At 55.8% G+C, this 11,452-nt stretch overlaps 1 protein-coding gene across 1 annotated transcript; it reads right to left on the minus strand.

The window, feature by feature from the left end:
• Positions 1-13: 13 nt before the first annotated feature.
• On the minus strand, positions 14-5,259 carry GNB2 (G protein subunit beta 2). The gene is made up of 10 exons (XM_045875668.3): positions 5,098-5,259; positions 2,648-2,793; positions 2,397-2,435; positions 2,171-2,277; positions 1,764-1,827; positions 1,517-1,679; positions 1,356-1,422; positions 882-1,083; positions 577-793; positions 14-491 (listed from the first exon to the last, which is right to left on the minus strand). Exons 2-10 carry the CDS (start codon positions 2,702-2,704, stop codon positions 385-387), a joined length of 1,023 nt encoding a protein of 340 aa, XP_045731624.1. The 5' UTR covers positions 2,705-2,793; positions 5,098-5,259; the 3' UTR covers positions 14-384.
• Positions 5,260-11,452: the final 6,193 nt, after the last annotated feature.

Here is an 11,452-nt window from a genome sequence, read left to right on the forward strand (position 1 = left end):
GGTAGAGACCAGGTACAGAGTTGGAATTGGTTCCTTTATGGAAAAACTGAAAATATAATAAAAATTAAAATTAAACCAGTTTTAAAAAAGCCAGCCCCTGGAGTTTCTACCTCCTGCCTCTGGCCCTCCAGAGGGACAAGGCCCTAACCCCAGGGCAGCAAAAGGATGAGGGCTTTCTGCCCCTCCTCTTCCCCCATTCTATCCCCATCTTATTATCGACAGTGGGGGCCCTCGGGAGGAACCAAACCTGGGTAGGGGAGCAGGGACCCAAGGCCCCGTGGCCCGGGGAGGGAGGCTCGGTGTTCACCCAGCCCCAAAGCTCCCGGCCTGTAGTGTGGGCATGGGCAGGGCCCCTCTTGGCCTGGGCCCAGCAGGGGGTAGCTGTTAGTTCCAGATCTTGAGGAAGGAGTCCCAGGAGCCTGTGGCCACAGCCATGCCATCATCAGTGACCCCAAGGCAGCTCACACGGTTGTCGTGGCCGGCGAGGACACCTGTGAGGAAGGACCATCAGAACCCAGGCTCCCTGGCCCCCCTCCGCCCTCCCCCCGCCCGTCCTCCCCAGCGCCCAGCACGCACCTGCGCGGTCGCCCTTCATGGCGTCCCAGATGTTGCAGTTGAAGTCGTCATAGCCGGCGAGCAGCAGCCGGCCGCTGCGGGAGAAGGCCACGGAGGTGATGCCGCAGATGATGTTGTCGTGGGAGTACATGAGCAGCTCCTGGTCAGCCCGCAGGTCGAAGAGGCGGCACGTTGCGTCGTCCGAGCCCGTGGTGAAGGCGTAGCCATTGGGGAAGAACTGCAGGACACAGGCCCCGAGCCAGATGAGGGCACAACAGAGCGGTGAGCCTGGCAGACAGGCCAGCCCGGCTCGACCCAGAACTTACCGCCACGGCATTGATGTCCGACTCGTGGCCGATGAAGGTCTGTCGGCACATGGAATCCCGCACGTCCCACAGCTTGATGGAGGCGTCACAGGCACCGGACACAAAGGTGCGGCCATCAGGGGCCAGTGACAGGGACATCACATCCCCACTGTGCCCAGCAAAACCCACTGTCTGCTGGCCTGTCTCAATGTCCCACAGGGCACTGGAGAGACGACACAAAGAAGGAAGGGATCACAGAGGGGTACAGGACGGACTCCCTGTCCTCTGCCGTCCTCTCCCCCATGTGAGCCCAGCCCTGACAGAACCTCCAAGGAAGGGGCACCCGGAGCCATTGGGTCACAGGAAAGGGAGGCGAAGTGTTCAGAAGGCCCCTGCTCGCTCAGGGCACGTGCTACAGGCTAAGCACCAAGGCAGGGGTACCCCAAGCAGGAAGTATAGGTGAGCCCCGACTCCCTAGCCCTGGCAGGGCCTCACCAGGTGGTGTCCCCGGAGCTGGTGATAATTTGGTTGTCATCCAGGAAGCGGCAGCACGACAGGTACCCTGGGGAAAGGGGCTGCTCAGCCGAGTCTCTACGGGCGGGCAGCACAGCCCCTCCCCCCGCAACAGCGCCCGAGCCCTGCCAGGTCCCTCTCACCGGTGTGGCCAGGCAGCTCCCGGCTGACCCGGACATTGCCCTCGCGGGTCTTGAGGCTGTAGATGGAGCAGATGTTGTCCAGCCCTCCACAAGCCACAAAGTTCCCTGAGGGCGCATAGGCACAGGTCATGACCCAGGAGGAGCGCAGAGGGATGGCATGGACCTGGAGAGAAGGGGGCAGTGCCCAGGGTCAGAGCCAGCCAGGGCCCGCGGCCCCACCCCATCCAGCCTCAGGCACCACCTCTACCTTGTTGGTGGTATAGCTGTCCCAAATGATGAGCTTCCCGTCCTGGGAGGCGCTGACCAGCAGCCTATTAAAAAAGTGGCGGGGGAGAGGCAGAGGGGTCAAGGTGTGAGGCTCCCTCTGGAGACAGGACACCTTTCCTCCTCTCTCAGCCGGTGGGAGGCCCTCCGAGACCACTCCCAGGAGCTGCCAGCACGGTCCTGTTTCCCACCCCCTGGGGCTCTCTGGGGGTCACTGTCTTCCCAAACACGCTCAGCAACATAGGCATCCCGTTCATCCCACCAGATCGGCGAGGCTGCGACCCCTGCCCCCCTCTGCCTGCTATAAACTCAGCCCAGGGCAAACACAAAAGCTCAGCACACAGCCCCAACCACACACACACACACACACACACACACACACACACACACCTTGAGTCTGTCCCCCAGTGCATGGCATAGATTTTTGCCAGGTGCCCACGGAGGGTCCTCCGTGTCCTCATCTGGATTCTCCCCACTGGGTCCAGCCCAGCTGTGATCTGGAGGTAGAGGCAGAATGGGCTCAGGGAGGCTCGGGCGGCATGGCCCACCAAGCACTATGCCTCAAACCCTTGCTCCTTTTCCCTAAACCCCAGGTTCGGCCCTGGATTCATCTCACCTGGGTCAGTGTTGAATCCCCACATGCTTTTCGGGCATCCTAGAAGAGATGGCAGAGCCCATCAGAAAGAGGCAGGAGGAGAGGGGGAGGAGGAGGCAGGGAAAAGAGGTGACAGAGGAGTGGAGAGGAGGAGACAGTGAGAGACTAGGGTAGCCACACACACAAAAATCCACCACCCACCAAGCCAGTACATGCAGGCCACCTGGCCCTGCCCGCTCAGCCTCCCCAGCCCAGCGGCCAGGCCCTCTCACCCGGATCTGGTTCCGGAGCTGCTCAGCCTCCTGTCTCAGTTGCTCCAGCTCACTCATGGCGCCGGGCCCGTGGGGCGGGGTTGGGGGCGGCTGGGGGCCGCGGGCCGGGGGCTGGGGGAGACAGCTCCTCGCCGCTGGCCCGAGGCCTGGGGGATGCAGGGCTGACGTCAGGCCCAAGGCCGCCGGGGAAGAAGGGGGAAAAGGCGGGGTTGAAGCGCGGCCCGGAAGGGGTAAGCGCCGGTCGGAGGAGGGGGAGGGGACAGCAGCGGTGGCCGCGGTCCCCCAGGCAGAATCGGGGTCTCTGGCACAGGAGGGATGTTGCCCAGTTACAGCTGACTTCCCTAATCTTCCTCCCGCCCCCCGGAAACGGAGCGGGAAGTGCAAGAGGAAGCGCAGGGGAAACCCCTCCCTCGGACAGCCGCCCGGGCGGGACACCCGCGGCAGGAACTGAAGGGGGGGACGGGGGGAGGGGGCGGGGAGAGTCCCTTCGAAAACAGACCTGGCGTCTGCCCTGGCCCGCACAGGCACCGCCCTCCTAGCACCTAATTTTAAAAGGGGCGGTGCCTCTTTAAATTCACCCCCACACGCCGCACACCCTCCACACACACCCCCAGCTTCGACTGGGGTGGGGGAGAGACCAGAGGGGGGAGCTGGGCTGTTCGTGGGGTTGCCTAGGCAACCGTCACCCGGACTAAGAGCACCTCATTGGTGAAGTGCCCCCACCCTAGCCCTGTTGCCAAGGCAACCGCATCCACGGCAGAGACCTGTAGGGTGGGTGACCCCACCCCCGGCCCCATTTCCCCCGCCCGACCCAGCCTCCCGCCCCGACCCAGAACCGGCCAGGGTGGCTGTTTACAGGATTTGGGAAAGCCGATTGGCACTAATAGGTTCGGGACGGCTCACCCTGGATAATCCCCGGGCCGGCTGCGCCCCATTAGCCGCCCCCCGCGGGCGGAGGGGAGGGTGGCGGGGAAGGCAGCCCAAGCCGCTGCTCCCTCCAGCGCCGAGGCCGCCCGCCCCGGCGCGCCCGCAGAAAGCCCGTGGGAGCCGCTCTCGGGTAATTAATTAGTGCTCCGAGGAGAGGTCCCCGGCCCCGAGGCGCGGAGCTGCTCTCTCCCAGACGCGGGCCAGCGGGCGGGCTGGCGGCCCCAAGCGGCCCGGCCCTGCGCCCTCGGCACCCCAGGAGCCCAGCCTCCGAGCTCCGCGCGCCGGGGCCCCAGGGGCCCGGCTGGCTCCGCTCCAGGGCCCGGAGTCCTGCCCCCCTCTCTGGACACCTGTGTGCTCTGGCCATGCTCACTGCACTCTGCCGACCCAGACGTTCCCCCACCCAGCTCCCACTTCCCCCAGGCCCTGGGCGTTCCTCTTCCCCACTGACATTTCCCCTCTGCCAGTTCAGCTTTCTACGCTAGCGCCGGGGGATGCCCCTCCAAAAAAGCGGGGAGCCGGGGCGGGGCGGGCAGAGTCTCCCACTCCATGTCCCCAGCTCCGGACAAAGCCCCTTCCTTCCAGCTGCCAGCAGCCCAGGCCGAGCGGCAACGCCAGAGGCCAGGGGCAGAAGGAAGCAGGCCGGGAGGAAGCCGCTGGGGGCGGGGGCGACGCTTCCAGCCCTCAGTCCCCATCACCCTCCAGGGCCCCCTCGGCGGCCCCCGGATTCTGGGCATACAGCATCCGAGGCCCTAAGGAGAAATGGGGGTGCCACCGCCTCCGCAGGTCTGGCGGGGCGAAGGGGAGGGGACATGGGAGGGTCCCGGATCTGGCAGCTGGAAGGCGCGGGCCGGTGCCGCGCTGCGAAGCGCAGTGGGCCTGGCCCTCCGGCCCCCACGACCTCCATTTTGCCCAAAAGAAAGCTAGGCGTGGGATGAGGGCGTCCCGGGGAGCTGGGCTTGGGGTTAGGGCTAGTAGAGGGAACAGGGTGCCGAGGTCTCCGGCCTAGGGTAAGGGGGCCAGAAAACACGGACAGAACCCAAATCGAGGGGAAGGTGGAGGCGAAGGGAAGGGTGGCCTCGCGGCCTTGCCTGCCTGTCTGAGGATTCTGGAGTTTTGCAAGACGAATGCCGGCATGGGTGCAAAATGGGAGGACACGAGGGGTGCTACCCAGGGGCAAACGGGAGGGTGGTGATGGGGGAAAGGGGGCGGGACGGGGCCTAGAGGAAGCCCGGAATTTGGCCCCCCAACTTCTCAGGGAGCAAGAGGCAGGAAAGGCTGGGATGGAGTCTGGGGTGAGGCAAAATGCCCCTGACGGTGCAGGGAGCGCGTGCATTATTGGGGACGAGGGTCCCCCCAGTTCCCCTTCCGGGTTTGGGAGCGACGGAGCCAGAGGAAGGGAGGGGAGGTCTGGGGTGCTACGTCCGCTCCCCAGAGGCCAGACCGGGGAGACAGAAGGAAGAGAGGTTCCCCCACGGGAATTTGGGGCTGGGGGAGAGGAGGACTTCTTTTGTCAGCGGAGGTACCTGTGGCGGTGGGATTCTGCGAAGGGTCGCTAGAGGGGCGCGGGAGGTCCTGTCTTCCTCCGCGGCGGAGGCGGCAGCGGCGGCGACGCGGATGGATTTCCTCAGTCACCCCAACTCAACCGTCCAGCGCTGCTCTCCCCAGAGCGGAGGGATCCCGCCCGCCAGTGACGCGGCCGTCGCCGCCGCGCCCAGGGCCCGGCCGGGCGAGACCAACTCCTTAGTGGGGGGACGCCGGAAGATAAAAGACCCCTTAAGGGGCAAGGATTGACTCCGTCACAACAAAGATAGCACACCACACGATTTCGACGCAAAAGGGACCAAAACAAATGCTTTGCTTCCCGAAAAGGAGCAAGACATCCCCCCTGAGACTGATAGAGGTGGTACCGGCATAGGGGAGGGGAGGGGGGGGGAAAAAAAAAAAAACCCCGCTCTCTGGTCACGTGACCTACCCTCCCGGATTGGGCGGCTCCAGACTGGGCCCGAGAGCTTGACGCCCCAGTTCTTGGTTCAGCACGCCCCTGTACCCGGTGAGACCACGCCCCTCCACGGGCTGGGACCGAGCTGGAGAGATCCCGGCCCGCGCGGGACGGGGCCGGCGGCCCTGGCGCGGCAGAGGGAGGGAGCTGCTCTTGCGAAAGTCCCCGAGGAATGGTGCGGGCCCCTGAACCTGGGAATGGTGAGAAGAGTCGTGCCCGGAAAGTTCCCCAGCGTTGCCCCCTGGGCTTTTGTAGAAGTCTCCCGGAGTGCGTGACACTGTAACAACAACAACTCGTATTTATTGAGTTCCGTGCTTACTTAATCCTCACGACAGTGCTGTGAATTTCGGTACTAGAGTTGTCCCCATTTTATAGTAGTGGAAACGGATTCCTAGGACTGCAGAGTTCAGATACGAACCAAGGCAGCTTTAGCGACTTAACTGTGCAGTAATATCAGTACTAGCCTCTTGAGGAACGCTCCCGTGGACCATCCCTGTAAAGGATTGAGAATGTAAGCATAGGCCTTAGTTTCCACCTCTGTAAAATGAGTGTTGACTGCTGCCTGCCCTGCGAGTCACGTTGGAGTGTTACGAGATTCTGACAGGTTGTGAAAATGCTTTGGAAGGTTCAAGTCAACGAATAGCCTTCACTGAGTCCTTATCCAATTTAAAAGTGAAAGTATCGAAACAGAGAACGTCTTGTAGCCTCCGTTAAAGGCATTATAAAAAGCGTTCAAAGCACAATATATATTTTTTAAGAAAATAAGAAACCAAAATCATATTCTTCGTTATGCGCAAATCCCATTTATGTGCACTTACCAGTTTGATGATATTTTAGCAGGAGATGATAGACGTCAGTTAGGCATTAGAATTTGGAAGGGACCTTACGGATAATTTTCTTCAATTTCCTGTCAATCTACAGATGGGCAAAGTGACTTCCGAAAAGTCACTTAGAAAACTGGCAGCCTAGGACTAGAACCCGATTTTGTTAATCTCTGTAGGGCATCTGACACTGCTTCCTCTCACTTCTGGCTTCACTTTTCCTCTCACTTTTGGCTAATATGCTTCTTTGTTTTAACTCATTCAGCAAACATTCACTTAGTCTCAGTGATGTACGAGGCAGGGTCCTAGGCACCGAGGATACAACCATGAACACGTGCACCCTTCCTCTACCTGCAGGGAGGTCACAATCTACAGAGGAGACCGATGGTAGATGATCATTGAAATGACAATTAGCGCTGGTGGCTTGGAAGTGCCATTTGCTAAGAGCAGAACATTTGGGAGGGGACACATTTGGGGAGGAAGATCAAAAGTTTTAAGTTGGGGCATGTTAGGTTTGTAGTGCCTAGGAGAAGTGCAAAGAAGAATATTCAGAAGGTGGTTGTCAAAGCAGGTCTGGGGCTCAACAGAAGAATATGAATTGGAATAGAGCCTTGAGAATGAATGGCATTTTAGAGCAGATGAAGTCATAGAGAGGTTCAGGAAAAGACAAGATGGCCTAAGACCAAGCCCTGAGGAACTCCAACATTAGAGGTCAGGCAGAGGAGAACAAGCTGCCAAAGGAGAAGCCAGAGAGCTAACAGGAAAATCAGGAGAATGTGGAGTTCTGGAACCTAGAAGAAAAGAATGTTCCAAAAAGGGAATGACAAACCATGTTGAATGCTGCAGAGGGATGAAGCAAGCCTGGACTGGAAAGTGTGCATTAGATTAAGTAATGTGGAGGTCATTGGTGACTTGTGTCAAGAGCACTTGCAGTGAATGCTTTGCTTGCAGTGGGCTGAGGGTAAGTAAAAAAAAAAAAAAAAAAAAAAGAGGCAATGGAGAAAACGAAAGTGGTCAAAGCTCTGGGAATCTTGACTTGGAGGGGGTGGGGCGTAGAAAGGTGGGGCTGCATACAGTGAGAGAATTTGAAATCAAGATATTTGCGTTTTGATAGGAGCTACTGGAACTTCTTTAGATGATAATGGGAAGGATGGGGGTTGGGGGAGGTGAAGGATACAGATGGGTAGGGGATGGCCAATGGATGACCACCTTCTCTGAGAAGGCAGGCGCCCTGGAGCAGATGTGGAGAACCTGGCTCTCACGGGGCATGGGACACTTCCTCCTTCCTCTGACTCTCCTTTCTCAGGCTTCTCCTTGGTCCTCCCCTCCTCCTCTGGGCATCTGTAAACATTGTTTCTCCCAGGATCCCAGCTTCAGCCTCCTTTTTTCACTGGTGACTTCCTCCGTTACTGTGACTATCCTTGAATTGCTTATACCTCTCAAATCTCCATCTCCAGCCCAGATGTCCCCCTGCTCCCGGTGTAGACTTGGTGTATGTCCAAAGGCAGCCTGGATATCTTCACCTGGATATCTTCACCTGGATGCTCACAGACACTGGTGTGCTGGAGTTAGCTGTGCCAGTTCACACCAGCTCACAAGAGCCCAATGTGTACCTCTCTTCCCAACTCCTTGTTCAGTGAAGTCATGTTGATAGTAGTAATTTTTAATTGTCATGGTGGGAGTATTTACAGCATGGAAATCGGCGAAGGCTTCAGATCAGGGCTCCCCTCTCCAGAAGAGCTGATTTTTAAACCATTTACTATACACCAGTGGTCACGGACATGTCACATTCAACACATTCAAAACTAAATTAATCCTCTTCTACGCCACCCCACCCTGCCCAACCCTACCCTTTCTCTGAATCTCGTGCCCAGTTAATAGTATCTCCCACCCAGGAGCTTCTCACGCCCTCATTCCGCATATCCAAAGATGGTCAGCTAGTTATGGTATAGGCCAAGCTGCTATAACAAAGAGACCCCAAAATTTGACGGCTTAAGAGACAACTTTTTTTTTTTTTTAAAGATTTTATTTATTTATTTGAGAGAGAGCACAAGCAGTGGGGAGGGGCAGAGGAAGAAGCAGACTCCCGGCTGAGCAGGAAGCCTGACGCAGGGCTGGTTCCCAGGACCCTGGGATCATGACCTGAGCCAAAGGCAGATGCTTAACCAACTGAGCCACCCAGGCACCCCAAGAGACAACTTTAAAATAGATCCTCCAGGACTGTGGGGGCATCTCTGCCATCCTCAACACCTAGCTTCCATCTCTGTGTCTAGTGTGGCCCAAGCAGCTTTCCACAATCATATCTGAATTTCATCCATTGGGAAGGGCGGTGGGGTGGAAAGCACAAGTTCTTTCCTGTTTAAGGACAACACTAACATCTGCTCAGAGGTTGGCCAGTTGCAAGGAAGGCTGGGAAATGTAGTCTTTAGCCATATACCCAGCTAAAACATTATTAATAAAGCAAGAGGGGAGATGGCCATTGATGTAAACTTGGCAATCTGTGTCATTGGTGGATACATCTTGTCCATGCTCCCTCTTGTATATTGCTTAAATCCATCCCTTCTGCCGTATGCCAAATGCTATTACCCTGGTCCTCGCCTATATCCTGGCCTCTAAGATAGTTCCTCTCTATTCATCTATCAAATAGCTGCCAGACATATCTTTCTAAAACACAAATTAGATCATATAACTTTGTTGTTCAAAACTGTGCAGTAGTTCCCTTCTCTCATGAGAAGGGCCAAACTTCATGACACACAGGCTGGGTCCTGTCCCCTCCCAGAATGCCTTCCACCCCCACTCCAATTCGACTTCCTTATCAGCTGGGAAAATGCAGTTCCATTTTCTCAGGCTTAGTTTCAATACTGCCTCCCTGACCACACTGTTATTTGTGCCCCACTGCAATGCTGGCCCCGTTCCTATTGCAGCCTTTACTGGACTGTTTATTTCTGGGCACTCACCGCCTTCACTAGGGAGAGGCTCCCTGTGAAGCCAAGATACCTGATTTATCTGGCAGAGGACTGGGGAAGAGCTCACCGAGCAAGGCAGAGACCCTCACAAGATGCCAAATCGTTTCCAAAGTGTGGGGTCTGAGAGTCCTGGCCCTACCACCTTTGACCTCATTACCAGATGTTCAGCTTTGGCCAACCTGAATGTAGGCCTGGAGGGTGCGAACCTCCAGATGATTTTGATGAATTTGTTTTGTTTTGTTTTTAAAGATTTATTTATTTGACAGAGAGAGAGCGAGCGAGAGAGGGAACACAAGCAGGGGGAGTAGGAGAGGGAGAAGCAGGCTTCCCGCAGAGCAAGGAGCCCGACGTGGGGCTCAATCCCAGGACCCTGGGACCATGACCTGAGCCGAAGGCAGACGCTCAATGACTGAGCCACCCAGGCACCCCAATGAATTAGTTATTTAACCCTCCATCTTCCAGCATAGACATTAAACCCAAGGAGAGTCACATCAAGTTATGTGAGCCATTTTATTCCTGGTGTCTATCAGGCATCTAGAGAACATCTATGAAATGAATAGAAGCAAGGCAACATTTTCCCCAGGATCAATACTTTTCACACGCCGCAGTTCAAATCTGAGTTCTGTCATTTACACCAGCTAAGTGACCTTGGGTAAGTCACTTAATCTTCCCATGCCTGTTTCCCCTACAAAGTGGGGATAATAATCAGGCCATTATAAGAGCTAAATTACTTAACATTTGTAAAGCACTTATAATGCTTTACATCCAGGCACTGGATGTTTTGTGTTTGCTAAACAAAAATTGAGTTTAGGTATGAACGAATTGGTCTTTGGCCACTCTTCCAGTCTCATTTCCCCCTGACTGTAGTCTGTGCCACCAGCTCATCAGCAACCTTCCTTCAAGACTGAGCTCCTAACTCCACATATGTTCATGTCTCTAGAACTTTGCACATGCTATTCTCTGTGTGGAAGACCTTTCCCACCTTGTTCACCAGTGAACCCCTATTCATCCTTCACAATTCAGCTCGAACTTCGCTTCCAGAAGCCTCCCTGGACTCTCAGAAACAGGTAGCCCCTCCCTCCTCTGGGGCCCCACTACCCCCCCACTTTCATGCATGTCTGAGCTCCCCACTGCACCAAAACCCCTTGAGAGCAGGGATAGAGCTTATGCATCTCGGTATTCCCATGCCTTGCACAAAGATATTTGCTGAATCAATGAATGGGTAGTGAAATATATTAATAACATTTTATCATATCCACTTACATAATACAATAGAATCGTAATACAGTACAATGACACATGAACATTGGCTACAGTTGACTGGTAGGTAAATCAAGTCCAGTCATGTAGTCAGCCAGCTATAGTTTTTCCACCAACCATTAGAGGGAAATTCAGTTCTCATTACAATACTACAGATTTCTTTTTTTTTTTTTTAAGATTTTATTTATTTATTTGACAGAGAGACAGAGAGCACAAGCAGGGGGAGCGGCAGGCAGAGGCAGAGGGAGAGGCAGGCTCCCCACTGAGCAGGGAGCCCGACACGGGGCTCGATCCCAGGACCCCGGGATCATGACCTGAGCCGAAGGCAGACGCTTAACCATCTGAGCCACCCAGGCGCCCCAATACTACAGATTTCTAACTTATGAATAATAGTAGTAAAGCCTCAAAAACTCCCAGGAACATTCTTAGGACCAGTGTTTACTGAACAGTCCTGCGTGCCCAGCTCTGGCATCAGATTGAGTCTTCACTCCCAGCTATCCTTCAGCTAGGGACAGTGAAGCTTGGACCGGGACACAGAAGTATTATGAAATAAGGTCATCTCTCAACTGGTTGATGAGAGATTTGAGTTCTAGTCCTGGCTCTGCCCCAGTCGACTGTGTGACCCAAGACAGGGCCCTGCCTCCGTCTCGGGAAACCCCTGTGAAATCCAGGGGCCGGATCCATGATCAGTAAGGTTTCTCCTGACTTGGGGCAGTCTCTGAATCTGAGACCCTGACTGGGTAAAGGGATGGGCGATGGAGAAGTGAAGTTGTGTCATTAAATGTCAACAAAAGGAAAGGTGCAGGCCACGAATAGAATCACTTTCCACTCC

This window comes from Mirounga angustirostris, unplaced genomic scaffold, assembly GCF_029215605.1.
Source record: "Mirounga angustirostris isolate CCGP_5_RB_7025 unplaced genomic scaffold, mMirAng1.0.hap1 SCAF_5, whole genome shotgun sequence".
Classification (NCBI taxonomy): Eukaryota; Metazoa; Chordata; class Mammalia; order Carnivora; family Phocidae; genus Mirounga; species Mirounga angustirostris.